Source organism: Cynocephalus volans, chromosome 13, assembly GCF_027409185.1.
Source record: "Cynocephalus volans isolate mCynVol1 chromosome 13, mCynVol1.pri, whole genome shotgun sequence".
Lineage (NCBI taxonomy): Eukaryota > Metazoa > Chordata > Mammalia > Dermoptera > Cynocephalidae > Cynocephalus > Cynocephalus volans.
This window is the reverse complement of record NC_084472.1, coordinates 48471109-48492995: the sequence shown is the minus strand read 5'-3', so window position 1 is coordinate 48492995 and position 21887 is coordinate 48471109. Positions and strand designations below refer to the sequence as shown.

The window sequence follows — 21887 nt, the reverse complement described above, 5'->3', positions numbered from 1 at the left end:
TGATGACAGCACAGTTCATCTCATACTAAAGAAACATACAGCAAAACACTTTTTTCCCCCAAGCAAAGCTTTAGCATCACATTGCCTTTCTATTTTGTTAAGCGTCATCAACAAATCAAATAATGTTCTACCGATCTTTGGAAAATGTGGTGTCTCTCATGATACTCAATGCAAATTTTAAAACTTATCCGTTTTTCTCAAGATGCTTCTCTCTCAAAATTCAGTTTGGGAACAAGTGTTTGCAAAAGAAAATTCTAATTTGCAAATAAATTTTCCAAGAAATTTTCAAGAACTTTTGAGAAAATTAAAAGAAATAGTGAAAAGGTAGAAAATATCTCTAAAATAACTGGTGGTTAAAAAAAAGATGCCTCAAGTGGTACAGAAACATCTTAGTTTTGATTCCTGGATCAAAAAACTGCTTCACCTATTAAATAATACCATATCCTTGGGTTGACTTACTTCAATACTCTGAGTATTATTTTCTCAGGTTCATAATTTCTATATCACAGAGGTATTATGAGGATTACATGAGATTATTTAGAAAAGCAAGTGTTTAAAATGATACGGCAGTTAATATTGTTGTTAATTGAAATTAAGTCTTTTAAACTTTTCCAAAATGGGTTTTTTTTTTAATTTATAATAAATGTTTAAATTTTCAGACGCCAAAGCATAAATATTAATATTTGATTGCTGGAAAATATACACCGCATCTCCCCCCTTGTGTTAGCTTAAATATTGATTTATGATAACAATACCCATTTAAAATGAATTTTTTTAGGCACTTGGGTGTAGAAAGTGCTACAGAATAACTTTTCCAAATTTTGCTTCCTTTATCAGATGATTGTAGGAAGGAGTATTTGCTCTCCTTAACTCTCAGGATTGTTAGAAGACCATGAGATGATGCATGTGAAGGGAACAGCATTCCACAGATGCCTAAAAGGGTGTAGCATGAATCCTGACCTGGGTTACATTTACAATCCAAACTTGGCCAAGAGAGAGCCTAATAAAAGAACTGAGATTTGCCTCATGTGTTATCTCAAATATAAGTTGAGCCTTTCAACCTCCTCATAAATAATCCACACAGAGTTACTTTTGTTGTTACATTTCCATAATGTGCAGACCATAAACTGATGTTTAATTCTTACAAAAAAGTCATAAGCAGAGGCCCCAGGAAGGACATTTGCTGGCCTCTTGCTTGCTTCACATTGATTTGAGACTTGTATGTATTTCAAGATTGTATTTCTGCACATGAAAATCTTGGTTCTCTATAAATAGATATGCATCAGAGAAGCAGGTGTCTTCAGCTTATGTGCAACCCAGGGTGTTTCCCATGGTGATAATGTAACTAAATCCCAGCAACCTTTCTCAAAGTTGGCTTGTATTAACGGCAGTATGGGAAGAATCAATATCTGATGTTTGTAGTTTTAATAGAGCAATAAATGACATGTATAGATTGCTTTTATAAAAGAGCCCTGCTGCCATTTATTAGAAGAGAAGGAAACAGCAATCTTTTTCAGGCAGTCAAGTGAGCAGATTTTTTCTACATAACAACAAAAAGATCCTACCTTAAAAGAAACCATTTCTTTGGGGAAGAAATTTATTGTTTATCTATTTCTAGGCTTTAAAAGATAAGGAACTGCCTTAGGCAAGCTGGCTCGTAGGGGAGGGACTATAAATTAAGGAAGAAATTTAGAACTCTATTTTCCCAACACATAGGTTTCACAGAAGTGAGAGATCTGGGACACTCAGATGCAGGAGATGCCAGCAGATCCCATTTAATAAATCTCTGATAACACAGACCAGCAGTAAAGGGTATGTATAGCCTCCAGAGTCATTGAACCTGGGTCTAAATCCATAGTTCTCACACAGACTACGTGGCCAGGGTCAAGCTACTTAATGCCTTTGAGCTTAGGGGTTTTTGTGAAGATTAATAATAAATAACTTATGAATGGTGTTTGGCACAAAGAAATTACTCAATAAATAATAACTAATTTTACAGTGCATTGGACACTGTGAGAATTGAAGGGGAAACTGAAAAGTTCCATAGAACTTACAGTGTAAGGTGGCAGGATCACAAGGAGCCAGGAGGAAACCAAAAGAGGTGGGAGAGATTACCGGGGCCAGACCATACTGGATCATAATGGCCTTAGGAGGGTTTTGATGTTTTATTCTACAAATCAGAAAGGACTTGTAAGCATTTTACTCTCTGCCTTCCACATGATGAGTGAATTGAATGGGCAAATGTGAGAGTTGGAAGACTAGCTGGTAAAATATTCCATAGTTCCAAAGAGAGATGTTAACAGCTTGAATTAGAATGATGGCCATGGAGATGAAGAGAAGGAGAGAAATTTAAGACCTATATGGAAGATAAAATCAGCAGGACTCGGACTGGTGATAAGGGAGTAAAGATGATGGAAGCATCTGGAATGACTCCTGCAATACTGACCTGCATAGCTAGGTGATTCTGGCATTGTAACTGAGAAAGGAAACACTGGAGTAGACTAAACTGGGCAAGAGTGTGGGTGTAGCTGTGTGTTGGGGGGTAGAATACCAGAATTTGTGCACCACATTGGGTTTGAGGTACCTCACTATATACAGAGATGTCCAGCTGGTTGTTTATCCCCAGATGAACAGTAATAACCTAATATTTTCTCTACCTTTCCTTCTCTTTTAATTTCTTAAGCCCCCAGCTAGATAATTTCACACGATACTCCTATGAATGGCCTCATCACAGATGTTTTTCTTCTTTATTTATTTTCTCTGCAATTTTCTTCTTTCTTTTTCCATACATAGCCAGCTGCTTTTCAGGAACATCAACTAGTCTCCAGGTTTTGTGATCATCTGTTTGTTCTATTTCTACCTAACTTAATTCCTCTAAACCCACACCTTGATCTTTTTAAAGGCACTAAAAATAAGTACTCTAATTAACAGATCAGACTACGCTAAAGCACTTTTTTTATGAGCAATGTATATGCATGCCAGGGAATTTCACTCGCTTTCTGTCTTGATACCTGAAGAAAGATCCCAAGATAAAATATCTTTCCTAACAGCAGCAACAATAAAAATTCCAATAACAATGAACGTGGGTACACATCTGACCTTGACAATGCTGAAATTAATATTCACTTTGCCACTCCACTGACATTTATCACTGAGAAGCACCTTTAATGCCCTTACACATACATGCATGCGAGGGAAGATTGATAATCACACAGGGCAGAAAACCTAGCTGTCCTATATCTCTAAGAAGCATCTAAAAGGCTCCAGGTCTGCTGACTGAACCACCCTGAGGATCAAGATTACTTTATTTTCAGTATTCAAAAGATAAGAAGTTTATTAACCACATGGAAGATTTAGGCTTGTTCAGAGATACCAACAGGAAGACAAATAGATTTCAGTAGTAAATCATATTGCAGAAGTTGGAGAATGACTTAAGTAAAATTGAACACAGAAACCTTCGTGTGCTGCTGTGGATGAAAAGATCCCTTTTCTTTCCTCAATCGTACCTTCTTTGCTTTAATTTGTGACCTAAAGTTCCTGACTAATAGGAAAGAAATGACTTTGACTTGTGTTCAAAGGCTATTAATGTTCAGTAACTATAGAATAAAATAAGAAAAATGGTTAAATATGAATGTTATTTAGAAAAATCTTTAGAAACAGTTTTTTTGAAAAGGGTTAAATTTAACCACTTTTCCTCAATAACTCTGAGACTCAATTTAACATCAGATTGACAACCTTCTTGACTCTCTCTTAGCTGGACATAAGACACAAGGATATACATATGAGGAGTCTTCAAAAAATTAATTGAAGGATTCATATTATATTTTAATCCATTTTTTTCGTGAACTTTTTGAAGTACCCCCATAAAAGCCATCACTGCCCACTATAAATATAATGAGACATGAATCCTCCTGTGTAATTTAAATTTTCTAGTAGGTGCATCAAAAAAAGTAAAAATAAAATAAGTGAAATTCATTTTAAAAATTAACCCAATATATCTAAAATATTCTCAGTTCAAAACATAATCAATATACAATTTGTTAATGGCATATTTCACATTACTTTTTTCATACTATGTCTTTAACATCTAGTGTGCATTTTGTGCTTACAGCACACCTCAGTTTAGGCAAGCCACATTTCATGTTGTCAGTAGCCACTTGTGACTAGTGGCTACCATACTGAACATTGCAAATCTAGGCAATGCCACTAGAATAATTCAAAAACTCCTGGATTGGAATGTGGGAAAATTCAATATTTCCAAAGAGATGGGCAAAAATACTATAAGAACTTTGAGTTATAAAGAGGATATAAAACAATTCATATTCAAAGTGATAAAATTAATCAAGTGGTTAAATTTAAACATGATGGCATAAATACAAATGTCAGGGATATGGTAAATCTATTACTCCATTATTTGTTAAATACTATATTGAATGATAAAACATACTTGTGAAAGTAAAATCAACTCATTTCTGGGAGTTCTAACATTTTTGTGAGGAGCTTGGACTGAACTAGAGCTGATTAACCCCCCTGAAGAATAGAAGTAGTAATTATTATTTTTATTTCACTGCAAGGCAGTATGAGAAGGCTTTGAATCAAGACAGCCAATTGAGGGTTAAAATCAAAGGTGATTTATAATAAGGAGCATGAATTAAGTGTCTAGCACGCTCTTCAGCGTGAGGGCTAGTGTGAGGGTTAGTATAACTTACCCAAGCAGGCTTAATCTCACCAGTATTGGAATTTTAAGAACACGATGTTGTTATTTTTATGTTTTCTGAACTTATTAGCAATGGTAAAGTAATAAGAATTTTAATTAATTTAAGAATTGTTATTATAATGCAGTTAATGTTTGATTAGTTTTTTCCATTTCCCTGAAATTATAGTGGCTGCTGTGGTTTGAATGTTCCCCAAGCTCATGCTGGAGCTTGATCCCCATTGCACCAGTGTCAACAGGGTGGGGAATTCTACTATGGTATTTGAAAGGTGGAGCCTTTAAGAGGTGATTGGATAGTGAGGACTATGCCCTCATGAATGGATTGATCCCTTGGATTAATGGGTTGTGGTTTAATGGGTTGTCAGGGAGTAGACTGGGGCTTTATAAGGAGAAGAAGAAAGCATGTGGATGTGCTCATGTTCTTGCACAGCCCTTGACATATGATACCCTGTTACCATAGGACTCTGTGGAGAGTTCCTACCAAGAAGAAGGCTGCTGTACATTGAATGCCCCCCAAACTCACTGAAGCTTAATCCCCAATGTAATTGTTGAGGGTGGGAAATGCTGTTTTGATTATTGAAATGTGGGGCCTTGAAGAGATGATTAGATCATGAGGACCATGCCCAAGTAAACGGATTAATCCAATTGATGGTTTAATGGTGGTCATAGGAGTGGCTCTGAGGGTTTTTTTCTTTTTCTTTTCTTTCTTTTTTTGTCTTTTTCGTGACCGGCACTCAGCCAGTGAGTGCACTGGCTATTCCTATATAGGATCCAAACCCGCGGCGGGAGCATTGCTGTGCTCCCAGCGCCGCACTCTCCCAAGTGTGCCACGGGCTCGGCCCTCTGAGGGCTTTAAAAGGAGAAGGAGTTAAGAGTTAGCTCTCTCTTTGCTCCGTCATTCTCACCATGTGACACCCTGCATTGCTGTAGAGTCGTCTCACCAGACGTGTTCCTGGACTGTGCACTTACCAGCCTCCAAAACTGTAAGCAAGAAATTTTGTTTCCTTACAAATTACCCAGTTCCAGGTATTTTGTTATAATCAACATAAACAGACTAATACAAAGGCCCTCAGCAAATATGCCACTGGATCTTTCCTAGCCTTCCAAACTAACGCCCCCTCATGCTGAGGAGCATGCTAGAAAAAACAAACAAACAATATATATATGTATATACAAATGTATATGTATATATGTATGTGTATGAATGTATGTGTGTGTGTATATATATTTTTTTCATAGTTTCCTCAGTCCTCAACTAGATTACTTTGAATCTTACTAACAATCTGTGTGATTCATAGGACAGTATACTGGGTTGAGTAGTGCCCCCAAATTCCTGAAAACTAAGTGCTTTGGAATGTGATCTTATTTAGAAATAGGGTTTTGCAAATGTAATTAGTTAACTAAGAGCACACAGTCTCTAAAAGATTTACCAAGTGGTCAAAAACAAAATGTTACATGGGTTAAGTATAATTTACTTTGAGGTAGTAAATTATAATCACTGAAATTTACAAACTTGGGAACCAGAGAGTTTAAAGCCAGACACAGGATGGGTCAGTCCACTAGTGAGATCACCAGGCCTATGTCTCTATTCCCAGTTCAAGGTTGTTTATGTTAAATAGTTAGCAGGCAATGACTGCGGTTTCTCGTCCTGAAAATGCAAACACCACTAAACACATAAGCAAGAGAACTGGGCTCTAGACAGATATTCTCTATATCTTGCTGTGTATTTTTGAGGCAGTCACTTACCCTTTCTAATTCTCAATTTATTCTTATAAAATTGGGATCATCCTACCTGTATTAGAGGAAAACGTGTAGGGAGACCAGGGAAGCCTCATCAAGAGACATTGCTACATGATCTGACAAAATCAACTTGTATCCTTTTGACTTTTCAAATATCTTAGAAATAAGAAAATAAACTAGTTAACCCATTTGGGTGTTATATTAGTTACCTAGGGCTGTGCTAACAAAGTACCACAAACTGGATGGCTTAAAACTACAGATATTTATTCTCTCACCATTCTGGAGCTAAGAAGTCTGAAATCAAGGTGTCAGCAGTGCCATGCTCCCTCTGAAGGCTCTAGAGAAAAATTCTTTCTTGCCTCTTCCTAGCCACTGGTGGTTTCTGGTATTCCTTGGCATTCCTTAGCTGATTGATAGCTGCATCATTTCAATCTCTGCCTATTTCTGCACATGACCTTCTCCCCTCTGTCTGTGTCTCTGTGTATTCTCTCCTCTTATAAGGACACTAGACTAGTCATATTGTACTTAAGACCTGTCTTAATCCAGTATGACCTTAGAATTCAATCTCCTCTTTAATGAACATGTGCAAAGTACACATCAAAAAATGAGCTAGTTCTGGGCCAACATTTAGTTTAGCATGGACTTGCCTCTTTTGGGCAGTCTCCTCAGAAAATCTCAGCAGCTGAAAGACTGGGCTGCAGACCTGAGGTTTCTTTTGCTCGGTTTTCCTTTCTGGTATCAGTCATACCAAATTACACTTCACTGGCCTGACAGGAAGGTTTCTAAAAAGGAGGATTCTCTATGACTGAAAAATACTTGAGTGTCTTCCATGCATGGCACTGTGCATACCCCTGCATCACGTTCATTAGGGACATGTAAGGCACAGGTGCTTTACCGTTTAAGACAGGAAGAATTCTCTGGTGTTTTCCCATCAACTGTTCAACTTTGCCACTATTAGAAGCTCAATACTTCATTGCATTGGACATTGGCCTGGTCATATGTGGCATTTTCTTTTGTTTTTATATTCAAAGAAGTACTGGGCACTTTCTTTGAGCTCACAGTCTAATTAAATAAATAAAATTTGCACACATTTAACAGTCAAAACTGACATGTCAAAAAAAAGAAAGAAAAAGTCATTGATTTATTTCCCACATTTCTCCACTTCCTACACAACCTCCAAACTGGCTCCTCTCCCGGCCTCACAGTATTCTAATTGCAACAAATGGTCCCATCATTCACCTAGTTTCTGAGTCTCCAGACCTAAGAGAAAATTTGACTCCTGTCTTCTCCCATCTTACACCCATCAGCAACTCCTGTTGTCCCTGTCTTCCAAAGATATCCCAAATTCTTCCAGTTCTCAGTGCCTCTAGAATTACCATGAAAGCCTAAGTTATCTCTAGACTAACCTCTATTATTAGTCTCCTCTCTGGTCTCCTTGCTTTCATTTTGAAAATGAAAATTAGATCATTTACTCTGTCCTGCACAGATGCCTCTCCACTGAGAATTAAATCCAGATTCTTTACTGTGGCTTTCCATGTTTTTCATGAGTGGGTCTTGCTAGCTCTCAATTCCACCTCTATGACTCTTCCTCCTATTTGTTCAGCTGCAGCATAGTAGTCTTTTCTTCTTCCTTTCCAGGGTCTTGGCACTTGCTATTTGCTCTGCCTGAAATGTGTCCCTCCCAGATCTTTGCTGGCACCCTTCCATATTCCTTAAATACTCCTTCAGAAAGACTTTCCCTGACCTTCCTATGTAGAACTATCCCTATTCTCTTTGTCCTATATCTCTTTAAGCTGTTTTGTTCTTCTGTGTGCTTGATTTTTATTTGTTTATTGTCCCCCTCCATCACCAGAATATAAACTTCATGAAGATAAGTACTTTGTCTTTTTTTTATTTTACTGCTGAATTCCTAGTGCCAAGAAATAGAGTGTAGCCACTGGGGGAACACATGAATATTTGTTGAATAAATGAATGAATGAATGAATGAATAACATGATGAGGTTCAAACTAATTTGGAGGATGAAAATGAGCTTACTCGGGCTGATCCATGTGATGAATTAGCTTCACAGGGTTTTGCTCACAGAAATATTTAATAAAAATCTAAAAGGAGAAATAGAAGAGGCTTATGAAAGAGCCCAAAGGAGAAGGAAAGTATTTCAAACACATGAAAAAGCACAGACATAGAAATGAGCAAATTAGAATTATCCCATGTATCTTCTCAGACCACAATGGATTAAAACTAGAAATTAATAACAAACAAAACTCTGGAAACTATACAAACACATGGAAATTAAACAGCATTCTACTTAATGACATATGGGTCCAAGAAGAAATCAAGCAGGAAATCAAAAAGTTTATTGAAACTAATGAAAACAATGATACATCATACCAAAACCTGTGGGATACTGCAAAAGCAGTATTGAGGGGAAAATTTATTGCATTAAATGCTCACTTCAGAAGAATGGAAAGATGGCAAGTGAACAACCTAACACTTCACCTTAAAGAACTAGAAAAACAAGAACAATCCAATCCTAAAGTTAGCAGATGGAAAGAAATCATTAAGATCAGAGCAGAACTGAATGAAATTGAAAACCAAAAAACAATTCAAAAGATCAACGAATCAAAAAGTTGGTTTTTTGAAAAGATAAATAAAATTGACAAACCATTAGCATGGCTAACAAAAAAAAGAAGAGAGAAGACTCAAATAACAAAAATTAGAAATGAAAAAGGCGATATTACAACTGATTCATCTGAAATACAAGGAATCATTCGAGACTACTATAAACAACTATACGCCAACAAATTTGAAAATCTGGAGGAAATGGATAAATTTCTGGACACACACAAGCTCCCAAAACTGAACCGTGAAGACGTAGAAAATTTGAACAGACCAATAACAATAAAGGAGATTGAAGCTGTTATCAGAAGGCTCCCAACAAAGAAAAGCCCAGGACCAGATGGATTCACAGCAGAATTTTACCAAACATTCAAAGAGGAATTGACACCGATTCTTTACAAACTATTCCAAAAGATTGAAACGGGCGCAAATCTCCCAAACTCATTCTATGAAGCAAACATCATCCTGATACCAAAACCAGGTAAAGATATAACCAAAAAAGAAAACTACAGGCCGATATCCTTGATGAATATAGATGCAAAAATCCTCACTAAAATACTAGCAAACAGAATACAGCAACACATACGAAAAATTATTCATCACGATCAAGTGGGATTCATCCCAGGGATGCAAGGTTGGTTCAACATACGCAAATCAATAAATGTGATACACCATATTAATAAACTCAAACACAAGGACCATATGATCATCTCTATAGATGCTGAAAAAGCATTTGATAAAGTTCAGCACTCATTCATGACAAAGACCCTCTATAAGTTAGGTATAGAGGGAAAGTATCTCAACATAATTAAAGCCATATATGACAAACCCACTGCCAATATCATCCTGAATGGGGAAAAGCTGAAAGCTTTTCCTTTAAGAACAGGCACTAGACAAGGATGCCCACTCTCACCACTCCTATTCAACATAGTGTTGGAAATACTAGCCAGAGCAATCAGAGAAGAGAAGGAAATAAAGGGCATCCAGATTGGAAAAGATGAAGTCAAACTGTCCCTGTTTGCAGATGACATGATCCTATATATCGAACAGCCTAAAACCTCTACAAAAAAACTCTTGGAATTGATAAATGATTTCAGCACAGTAGCAGGATACAAAATCAACACACAAAAATCAGTAGCATTTCTTTTCTCCAATAGTGAACATGCAGAAGGAGAAATCAAGAAAGCCTGCCCATTTACAATAGCCACCAAAAAAATAAAATACTTAGGAATTGAGTTAACCAAGGAGGTGAAAAATCTCTATAATGAGAACTACAAACCACTGCTGAGAGAAATTAGAGAGGATACAAGAAGATGGAAAGATATTCCATGCTCTTGGATTGGAAGAATCAACATAGTGAAAATGTCCATACTACCCAAAGTGATATACAAATTCAATGCAATCCCCATCAAAATTCCAAAGACATTTTTCTCAGAAATGGAAAAAACTATCCAGACATTTATACGGAACAATAAAAGACCACGCATAGCCAAAGCAATGCTGAGCAAAAAAAATAAAGCTGGAGGCATAACACTACCTGACTTTAAGCTATACTACAAAGCTATAATAACCAAAACAGTATGGTACTGGCATAAAAACAGACACACTGACCAATGGAATAGAATAGAGAATCCAGAAATCAACCCACACACTTACTGCCATCTGATCTTTGACAAAGGCACCAAGCCTATTCACTGGGGAAGGGACTGCCTCTTCAGCAAGTGGTGCTGGGATAACTGGATATCGATATGCAGGAGAATGAAACTAGATCCATACCTCTCACCGTATACTAAAATCAACTCAAAATGGATTAAGGATTTAAATATACACCCTGAGACAATAAAACTTCTTAAAGAAAACATAGGGGAAACACTTCAGGAAATAGGACTGGGCACAGACTTCATGAATACAACCCCAAAAGCACGGGCAACCAAAGGAAAAATAAACAAATGGGATTATATCAAACTAAAAAGCTTCTGCACAGCAAAAGAAACAATTAAAAGAGTTAAAAGACAACCAACAGAGTAGGAGAAAATATTTGCAAAATATACATCTGACAAAGGATTAATATCCAGAATATATAAGGAACTCAAACAACTTTACAAGAAGAAAACAAGCAACCCAATTAAAAAATGGGCAAAAGAGCTAAGTAGGCATTTCTCTAAGGAAGATATCCAAATGGCCAACAGACATATGAAAAAATGCTCAACATCACTCAGCATCCGGGAAATGCAAATCAAAACCACATTGAGATACCATCTAACCCCAGTTAGGATGGCTAAAATCCAAAAGACTATGAACAATAAATGCTGGCGAGGCTGCGGAGAAAAAGGAATTCTCATACATTGTTGGTGGGACTGCAAAATGGTGCAGCCTCTATGGAAAATGGTATGGAGGTTCCTTAAACAATTGCAAATAGATCTACCATACGACCCAGCCATCCCACTGTTGGGAATATACCCAGAGGAATGGAAATCATCAAGTCGAAGGTATACCTGTTCCCCAATGTTCATCGCAGCACTCTTTACAATAGCCAAGAGTTGGAACCAGCCCAAATGCCCATCATCAGATGAGTGGATACGGAAAATGTGGTACATCTACACAATGGAATACTACTCAGCTATAAAAACGAATGAAATACTGCCATTTGCAACAACATGGATGGACCTCGAGAGAATTATATTAAGTGAAACAAGTCAGGCACAGAAAGAGAAATACCACATGTTCTCACTTATTGGAGGGAGCTAAAAATTAATATATAAATTCACACACACATACACACATACACACACAAACCGGGGGGGGGGAAGAAGATATAACAACCACAATTATTTGAAGTTGATACAACAAATAAACAGAAAGGACATGGTTGGGGGGAGGGGGGGAGGGAGAAGGGAGGGAGGTTTTGGTGATGGGGAGCATTAATCAGCCACAATGTATATCGACAAAATAAAATTAAAAAAAAAAAAAAAAAAGAAATGAGCAAATTACATTCAGTGTTAAGAAACATGATTACATGAGGAATAATTAGAATCAAATAATAGAATAATGGATAATTATAAAAATAACTAGCATTTATTAAGGGCTGACAATGTACCAGAGAGCAGGCTAAATATCTCACTTAATTCTCAGAATAACCAACTGAAGGTGTACTGTTGCATTCCTAGTTTAAAGATTTTGATTTAATGTTTACAATGTTCCTGCAGGATAGATATTATTTCCATTTTACAAATGAGAAAACTGTGCCTTAGAAAGCCTAACTTACCCAAGATAGCTAGTAATTGAAAAAGCCAGAATTCAAATCCAGTCTGATGTCTGAATCATTGTTCTTAAACATCTTTCCCTCTACTTTCATTTAGAAGTCCTGGTCACCAATTATGGATATAAATAAGATGACAATGTACAAGGCACTTGCATTGACCATGGGCTTGGAGTTCTACCGCTTGACTTTCAGTTGATAAAAATCCATAATCATTTCCTTCCAGAAACTATTGGCAACATCTTGGCTTTAAATTTAACAGCTATGACCAGAAACAGTAATTGTTTGTCATCACCTTAAAATCTTCCAATTTCAACAGGTCTGTAATACCCCCACCCATAAAATATCCAGTGATCAGAAATTTTGTCTCAACCTAACTCCTTATTTGATGTGATTGTGATTGCTCCCATTCCCCCCAGGAGAAAGATTGGGCTAAAAAAAGAAAGAGTTTTTATAGAACAAGGAATTCTGCTTGCCCCCACCTTCCACACTTCCACCAGATATCTTCCTCTAAAGTAAAAATAATAGTTATTAAAACAACATAAATACACTGAAGCTAAAGAACAACAGTTAAATTCACATTATTGACTTTTTTGTGTAACATGTAAAATTTACTATATATTACAGCAGGCATAATATAACTTGAAGGTAAAAGAGCCCATAAAATAGTGAATGATGTAAAACTGAATTTTACTTAATTTTGATTGGCTATTATATCACGTGAGTTAACTACCTGTCTCTTAATGTAATACTTTCTAAAATACACTAAAATGTTTCATACTAAAGAGAACATGTTTTGTGCATTACATTATGTATGCATTAAATTATATATTAAATATACACTAATACCTTGTAACATTAACTTTAAGTTAAAAGACAAGGAAATAAATTTGATCTCACAGTATAATTTAGAACAATTTATTTTACAGATGTATTTTCATCAGAAATGTTACCCCTAATTTCTTTGGTTTGAATGTTTGTGTCCCCTCCAAAATTCATGTTGAGACTTAATTCCCAATGCAACAGTATTTACAGGTGGAGCCTTTTAGGAGGTTATTAGGCCATGAGAGCTCTGCTCTCATGAAGAGATCAATGCCCTCAAAAAGGGCTGGAGGGAACAGCTAGTCTCCTCCCCCCACTTTTTTTTTTTTTTTTGGCTTTTTATCCTTTCCACCATATGAGGACTTAGTGTTTGTCCCCTCTGGAGGGTGCAGCCACAAGGCCTCATCTTGGAAGCCAAGAGCAGCCCTCACCAGACACCAGAACTGCCAGTGCCTTGATCTTGGACCTTCCAGGCTCCAGAACTGTGAGAAAATAAATTTCTGTTCTTTATAAATTACCCAGTTTCAGGTATTTTGTTATAGCAGCAGAAATGGACTAAGACAGAAATTATCCTTCCTTTCTTATTTTATTTTCTATCTCTAGCACCTTATAGAAGCCTTGACACATAGCAGTTGCTCAATAAATGCTTACAGACTGCAAGATAGAAGGGCTCTCAGAGATGAGGGAGTGTATAAATACATATGTGATAAAGCGCCATATTCCTTTCTATCTTTACTCTTTACCACTCATGTTTGTCAGTTCTCTGTAGAAGGGGTTCCCTAAAACAGCTCAGCTCAGCTGTTTTATCTTTGGAGTAAAGTTTTATTCAGCTGCCCCAGCATGATGACATTATCCCTGAGGATGCTCAAGCTGGCTTTTGCTCTAATTCAGTTTAGTAAGCAACCTGTTTTCATTTTCATTAGGGTACATAACCAAACTAGGCAATTAAACCCAAATCAAATCTTCGTAGGGAACCACTATATGTCCATGAAACACTTGCCTAAAAACCTCTCATTATTATGACACTTTCATGTCCCCTTTCTTCAGACCCCCTTCTGTTGGTGAGAAATAAGTAGTTTTTTTCTATATAATTTCTCGTGAAGCAGACAGCTTTTCTAGATGTTTGGTTTTACCAATGGAAGAAGCCTGAATTATGCTGTGTGCTCTAAATAAAAGAGAAAATAACAGAGAGCCAGCCAGGGAAACTGCAATGATGTTACACCACTGTTTGACCCAAGCAACTAGGAAGCATTGTCCCTCACCTCCAATTGAGCTTTAAGATACTTACATTTTTTAACGTAAGAGAATATTTAAGTAACTTAAGTAACTAACCAAATAATGTGTTCAGGTCTAGATTCTCTGGTCTTTTAAATATAAACCTTTTCCATTAATTCAGAGCATAATTAACTTTTTCAACATTCAAAGGGAATACATCTTTTGAAGATATTTTGAGTTTTGCTTAAAGTAGTTTCTGCTAGACTACTAGTTCCTTGAGAGTTAGGACAATGTCTGACTTGCTTCTGTATCCACACTTACTACCATAGTCTCTAGACCAACAGAACTTTCTGCAATAACAGAAATGTTCTCTGTGCTGTCCAATATAACATATATGTATTGACATATGAGACATATAAGAACATATGAGAGTCTCTGACATATAGGAATCCTGTATGAGCTCTTGAAATACAGCTAACATGACTGAAAAGTTGAATTTTTAGTTTTTAATTTTATTTAAATTTTAAGTGCTATTGAGCAGCCGCAATATGGCTAGAGTGATTGAGCAACAGAATCTTAAATTTTATTTTATTTCAATACATTTAAATATAAATACTCACATACGGCTAGTTATTACTTTACTGGACAGTGCAGGTATAGAACTTCTCAAAAAATAATTATTTTCCAATGAAGAAAGAGCACAGTGACCCACATTTGCTTTGAACTGTTCTGGAGGTGATTAAAAAACCCATCCTCCCAAGCCTGCGGCTAGTTCTTCCACTAATATATGTCATTAAAAAAGACATAATACCTCTACTAATTGGCCATTAAACTCAAATGGATTCCTTAAGTCTTCTGTTGCTGAGGATACCAAACTATAAGCCTTAACATCTCCCACCTTACATTTGTAATACCTGAAAACGTTTTGCATTGAGAGACTTTTAAAATAATGTCAGCATCTGTATGCTAACAAAAAGGATGGAATGTCAGTGCTTATCTTTATTTCTTCCCACTCCTGATGTCTAGCCATGTACGTGACCACACAACTGGGTCATTGTCACTTAGCTCATGGTCAATTCTATCAGTGCAGTCCTTCCAAATATTCACTCAAATCACCATGCAGTGCAGTTAATAATTGTCAACCAGCTCAAATGATAAAAGAAATGAGCTGGACAGAACTATGATCAAATTGGTTTTCTTAATTCTTGGAACAATGCTGAAATAAAAATAACTGATATTTCATACCTTTGCCACACATTAAGTACAAACAAGATTCTACCAGAATCTTTAAAACTACAAATAATCATAAAACGGAAATGTGGTGACACATTTTATTGGAAAATATAGTATTTTCTGATCAGAAGACTTCAAAATTTAGTTAGGAATACAAAGATGTACACTAAATAAAATTAGAGGACAAGCCAGTCTATAATAGCCTGCCAGATTGTAAGAAGAGGCTAATTAGGGGGAAAGTAACAAAACATGTAAATACACTAATTGTATAGTCATCAAGCCAGTTCCAAACTGTAAATAAGATATTATATTAGCCTTATTTACCTAGGTGATTACCCTGGTGAGTATCCCAGTTTGTAAGTGCTGGGCAGTGGGAATCATGTTCTCATTTGATCCTGTTAGGGTCGAGGAATTTCTTTCTATTGAGTGCCTATTAAATGCCAGGCAAAACCCAGGGGTTTTCCATATAGTATAACATTTTATCTTCACAACCTAGGAAAAGGGGGAATAAATGATTCCTCTAATTTATAGTTCAGGAAACTGAGGTCTCAATGACGAAAAAACTTGCTCTAGGGAGACATGATTTAAACTTCTCTGTTCTCTCCTTAGCAACCATACAAGTACAGCCCTACTAGAATTTAAAGAAAAAAAAAAAAACAAAAAGAAAAAAAAACAATCCAGGAAAGGAGAGTAAAAAGCAAATACAGCTCTTCCTCTAGATCGTATATTCTAAAGTCACCCAACTTGGGTGGTTGCTTTCACTCATCTTTTTAGTGTAAAGAATATAATAGACTGTGAATATTACTTACAATTCTTTAATATAAAAGGGTTTTGTATATAATTGGGTTGTGGTCTAGCAAATAGACTTCCCATTCTAATTCAAGCCCTCAAGCGCATATGTGGTCCATTTTAACATTCTTTATGATTAAACTGCCTTAACAGCATCTTAAAGAACCCCAAATAATAATTCAAAAATTCGCCACATGTGGTATGAAAAGATTAGACAAGTCTTAAGCAGGCAGGGACTTAAATCCCGGCTGATAATACAGTGGAGAAATTATATAACATAAAGACAGGGGAGAAAGAGCAAGGGTTTAGCCAAAGGAAGATATAATCAGGGAACACAAACACTCATATAAATCAAGCCTTTCTATTTCAGGTGACCATTTCATAAACTGGATTTCAGGCTGTTGATCTCTTTAAATGATTACTGCAAAATGTATGCACTTTAAGAACAGTTGCTGGCTTATTTATATTTCAGACATATTTTCCATTAGTTTTTCTTCCTTGAGAATGTGGTTTTTGTAATAGAGTTGATATTTTCAAATAATATAAAAATCATGAAATTCAATTTGTATAAAATCTATGTAATTTTAATGTACAATTACTACATCACATTTGGAAAAACACTGATAAAAGAAGGAACCAAATGCATACCCAGAAGAAACCCGTTTTCAAAAGCTAAGATCATTTTGCCAGGGAGAGAAATATTGATGGAAACATTTTCCCACTCTTGCCTCTAAATTTGAGAGTCTAGACAAATAATAAAATCAGCCTTTGCATTTTCTTAAAAAAGATAGAAAGCTGGGCTAATAAGAAGGAGGGAGAGAGAGGGAAAGAAAGGAAGGGAAGAAGGGGAAGAGAGAGGAGACAGGTAAGGAAAGAAAAGGAAGGGAAAGGAAGCTCAGTATCTCTGGGACATTCCATATTCCTCAGCAATTGTTGTATTGTTGAGCAGGCTGGGAGAAGATGAAGTGTTCCTTGCTCTAGAAATATTTTTAAATTGCCAAAGTGGCATTTTACGTTAACAACAAAAGATAAAATAGACATGCAGTATGTATTAGTCATGATAATAAAATTTATTTATCCTAATGTCTATAATAAAAACAGCAAGGGCTACAGATTACTCTTAATATAAATGAATTGAAGGTGTTGGCTAACTCTTTTGCACATATAAAGAATATTCTAAACATCCTGTTTATGTAGGCTGAATTGTTCCTATCTACCTATGTACTCAGCAAGAGATGAATTATCCAAAGACAATGCTCAGTGAAACAGAATCAAGTCACAGTGCAAATAAACAGTGACCTGCAAAAGGAATAATCCTTACTCCCTACATTGGTAAGAACAGGCATAATTTAAGAAAACAATGTTGTTGTTAAAGGCCAAAATATGGTTAGCATTCTAATGTTATTGCTGCCCCTAATGAGGAACAACAACAACAAAAAATCAAGGCTACATCATGTTTCTAAAGCAGAAAGTTTCTTCATTTTCATTTCCCAGTGAAAAAGTAATTTATATGCATCAACAAGCAACATGCTTTATTTAATCTGGCTTTTAGTTGTTTTTTGTGCCTTATCATCATTTATGCTAATTGTTAAGCAAAGAAAATGTTTATAGAGACCAGTGTGCAGTCAGGTCCTCTGCACAAATGTTCCCCCTGCTTTCTGAATGGGGCTAACACACAACATACAAATACAGACATGGCTGCCTTTATAATACAACACTAATTTGAGGAGCTGGGTGCAGAATGATTTAGGCATAAAAAATTAACTAGATAATACACCACAGCCATCATAGATAATGGGTCCATGAGCAAATCTGTAACTCAGATTGTTTACATTCCATTTAACAAGCACTTATCAGCTCCCTTACTTGAGTTGTTTTGTTATTGTTACATATCTGGTATATTTGCTTCCCTAAGAAGCTTCCGTAAGTACTGCTACTTCATTACATACATATGCTTGTGTAACGTGCCTCAGCCAACCTGGACAGTATTAGGAACATAAGAAATGTCATTAAATATACTGTAAATTGAATTATGTCATTGTGTCTATTTTACAAAGTTAAGGCCGTATGTGTAATACATGTAATCACTGACTTTTTTTTTTTAGGTAACTACATTTAAAATAGCAGAACATGTATCATGAATAAGATTTTTATAAAATAAGGTATTGTTATTAGTCAGAGTCAAAAATGAAAATATTTCGTCATTCCTTGGCTTAGAAATGTTGACATTAAAAAAAAAAAAAGGAGGGGGGGAAAGGATGGAATTGGTAAAGGGACACAAAAATCAACTACATTGTATAATGATAAATAAAAATAATAATAATAAAATAAAATAAAATAAAAATTTTTTAAAAAGTAAATAAAAAAGAAAAACGTTGGAAATTGATTTTTTAAATTGAATAGCTAGAAAAAGTGGTTGGACAGAAGAAAGAAAATATTGCTCATTCTTAAAAAGCAAGGCTGACTAACTGGGATTTTTATCAGAAATACAATGTAATCATCACCAATCAGCCCTGAAAAGTACACTAAAACAATTGTAGCATGATATTAAAATTAGGAAGTGAAGAATTCAGATAATCCATAGAAATTGGTTCTTTTGAAAATAAACCTGTTTTTAAGGTTTAAATACAATATTAGGAAATTGAACAAGAATTTGTTTACAGAATTTTTGAGGGGTTTTTAAACTGTCTGTATACAACATGGCATATTCTATTTAAATATATATTATATATGTATATATTTGACTTAGTTTTTTTTCACTAAACTTGATTAAAAATACCAAATATTCATAAAAGTTACTGATTATATATAATCTATGAAGAGTAAGTCAATGAAGAAATTGATGACTAAAACACTGTCAATATAGACATCGTGACGTGGAAATTGACATTATCTAGTGATTTAAAATGCATACAGCAACAAAACGTTCTTAGGAATAGAAAGCTGGGAGCAGGGCCAGCTTCATGAAGTAGCACAAGGCCTGTGCTTAGAAAGACCCTGTGTGGAGAGTGACTTAATGTTCTGCTATAGCCCTCTTGTGATTCTTAATACTTTTTAACAATGTGCTTCTCTGTTTTCATTTTGTACTGGGTCCTGCAAATTATTTAGCTGGTCCTGCCTGGGAGCTTGTGTTTCCTAATTGTCTGAAACCTGTGCATTACTATGTTTTTGAAGTTGCTATCTGAGGTTTTATTTCTGTGAGGCAAATATTTGCATAACCTGTACAGCTCAGCCCTCTCCCATCCCCCTAATTAATACTTTATTCCAAAATTGGTTTCATCTTGTCTTTGTAGCATTGGCTAAATAGAAGAAAGAGTGGAGATTTTACCAAGAGTACAGCAGGAACCAGCACACTGTCTATACACCCTGCTGTCTCCTCTTCAACACGCTTATTTAAAATACCCAAAAAGTGACCTAGTACACGATTGTCTTCCCACATTTACCAATTAAAATATTTCTAACCTCTACTTCCCCTTCTTCCAGAAGTAGGTGAGGTAACTTTAAAGTTGAACATAGGTCTGCCTAAAACAAACAGGAATGTAAACAAAACAGCACTATTAACTCAAAAAAGAAAGAGAATAGATGCAATTAAGTGTCTAAAATAAGGCAAATTGTTACATGTACGTATTCATTGCATTTAGATTTTTTATTATAATTTTTCAAATTGTAAACAAAATAAAGCTGGCAAACTGCTCATCAGTAATCAATCTTTTCAAATAATATTAGAAATTAATAAGAAAAAACAAAATTTTGTAAGATACGAAAATACTTTTCAAATGCATAATTTGGGATCTCTTTCTTTATAAAAGAAGAAATCGTTGAATTATAACTTGGTCGAAGAACATTCAACCGCTTTTCTGTGTGTGGTCAAGTAGCTTACTACAGTGATTCCAGTTAAAGGATAGTGAGATTGTCCAAGAGGTTCTCTCTTATATTTCTCAAGTCTCCATTCACTTTTGGTAGCTTCTTGAGTGCATTCAGTACTGTTTAAGTTATTTTATAAATCCTTACATTTAGCAGTTCTATACCATTTTTCTTTTACCTTTGATGGTACACTCTTCATAGACCAACTTGGACAACCTCAAAAACCAATGGAGGAGGTTGAAAGCTGATGCAGATGATGAGATATGGTTAGTCAGAGTAAGTCACTTTCTTAGGAAGTGACTATGTAGACTATGTGAATGGAGTAGGCATTTATAGTTATTAATTGGCCATTATGGAGACATGGCCTAGGCAAGAAGGTTGTTGTGTTAAAAGTCTTACCTTTAAAAAACCTTGAGTTAAATACCTTGCTTAAAAATACTTCCTTTCATTTTGTCACCTCAAAAAAGTCCTATGAAAGGATTCAAAGATATTGCAGATGAAAATAAGGACTTTATAAATACTGTCCTTCCCTTTTTATACTCACACTCAGGCTGAGTGGCCACCTTGATGGGTTGAGAACTCTCCCCTGGTCCCCATTCATTGTAGGCCACAACTCGGAAGGTGTACATGGCTTCTGGCTTCAGGTTTCCCACAGTAAGCTGAAGGGACCCAGGCTGGGTTGCATTCAATGCTCGTTCCCTGCGAAATCAAATTTGCAGAGAAAGATTATTCCAAAATGAAAACGTTTAGCCCAAACCTTTACTTGATGTGCAAAAGTAGCAAGGTGATCCAAAATATTGCTTGCTAACTCATTTAATGTTGACTCTGGGACATAATTCAAGACCTCTGAGCTTTACTATGGGAAATAAACTAACTGGAGGTGCCTACAAATAAATGTTGCAGGGCTTCTGGGGAGTTCAAATTTATGTCATTATCCATGAAACTTGCAAACTATTTTCCCTTGATGTTTTACAATTTAGAATCCAACACTCATGACAAAGAGCTATTAAAATTAAGAAAAAAATCTGAAATGTAGACAGGAAGATGCATCTTATAAACATCCAGCTAGTGACAGAAAACATGGTTTCAATTATTCCACAAGGTGGTCTTTGTCAGTATTGCCAACAAATGCATTTATGCATTTCTTTCATTGTAGGAGAGGAAACTACAGATGCTAAGTGTTATTATGTACGGAGCATGAGCTCCTGTGGTTACATTATGTGCAATTAGGGAAAGGAAGTAGATTTCTCTCTGTGTGAAAAGAAACTGTAACACATGTCTACTGCCTTCTTCTTCAAGACACATCTACATGTGTTCAATTCATTTACCAATTAAGAATTTCCTCTGTGTTGCAAACCAATGAATGCATCTGCTGATCAGGATGGGATTTACAGTACATATTAAGAGAAGACAAACTGTATGTATATAGACTCCGATATTTAAGAAATGAGAACTACTAAAGTAATCTATAGGAACGAACACAATTCTAGACCTTCTGGACACTGAACTGAGTGGAGAAGGAACTTCTCCTAAGCTACACAGTTGTTTCTGAAAGTCCCTATTTCTAGATAATATTTGTTGCCTCTTGGTGGAATTATACATACATTTTAATTTTGTCATGCAGTTTTGTTTAG

At 35.7% G+C, this 21887-nt stretch overlaps 1 protein-coding gene across 1 annotated transcript in view; it reads right to left on the bottom strand.

Annotated features, from left to right (window-relative positions):
* DCC (DCC netrin 1 receptor) overlaps positions 1–21887 on the bottom strand; it is a 770973-nt gene that overhangs the window by 312910 nt on the left and 436176 nt on the right. Inside the window, exon 10 of the mRNA XM_063076686.1 lies at positions 20798–20952. Coding sequence (XP_062932756.1) covers positions 20798–20952 — 155 coding nt within the window. The remainder of the gene's footprint in view (positions 1–20797; positions 20953–21887) is intronic.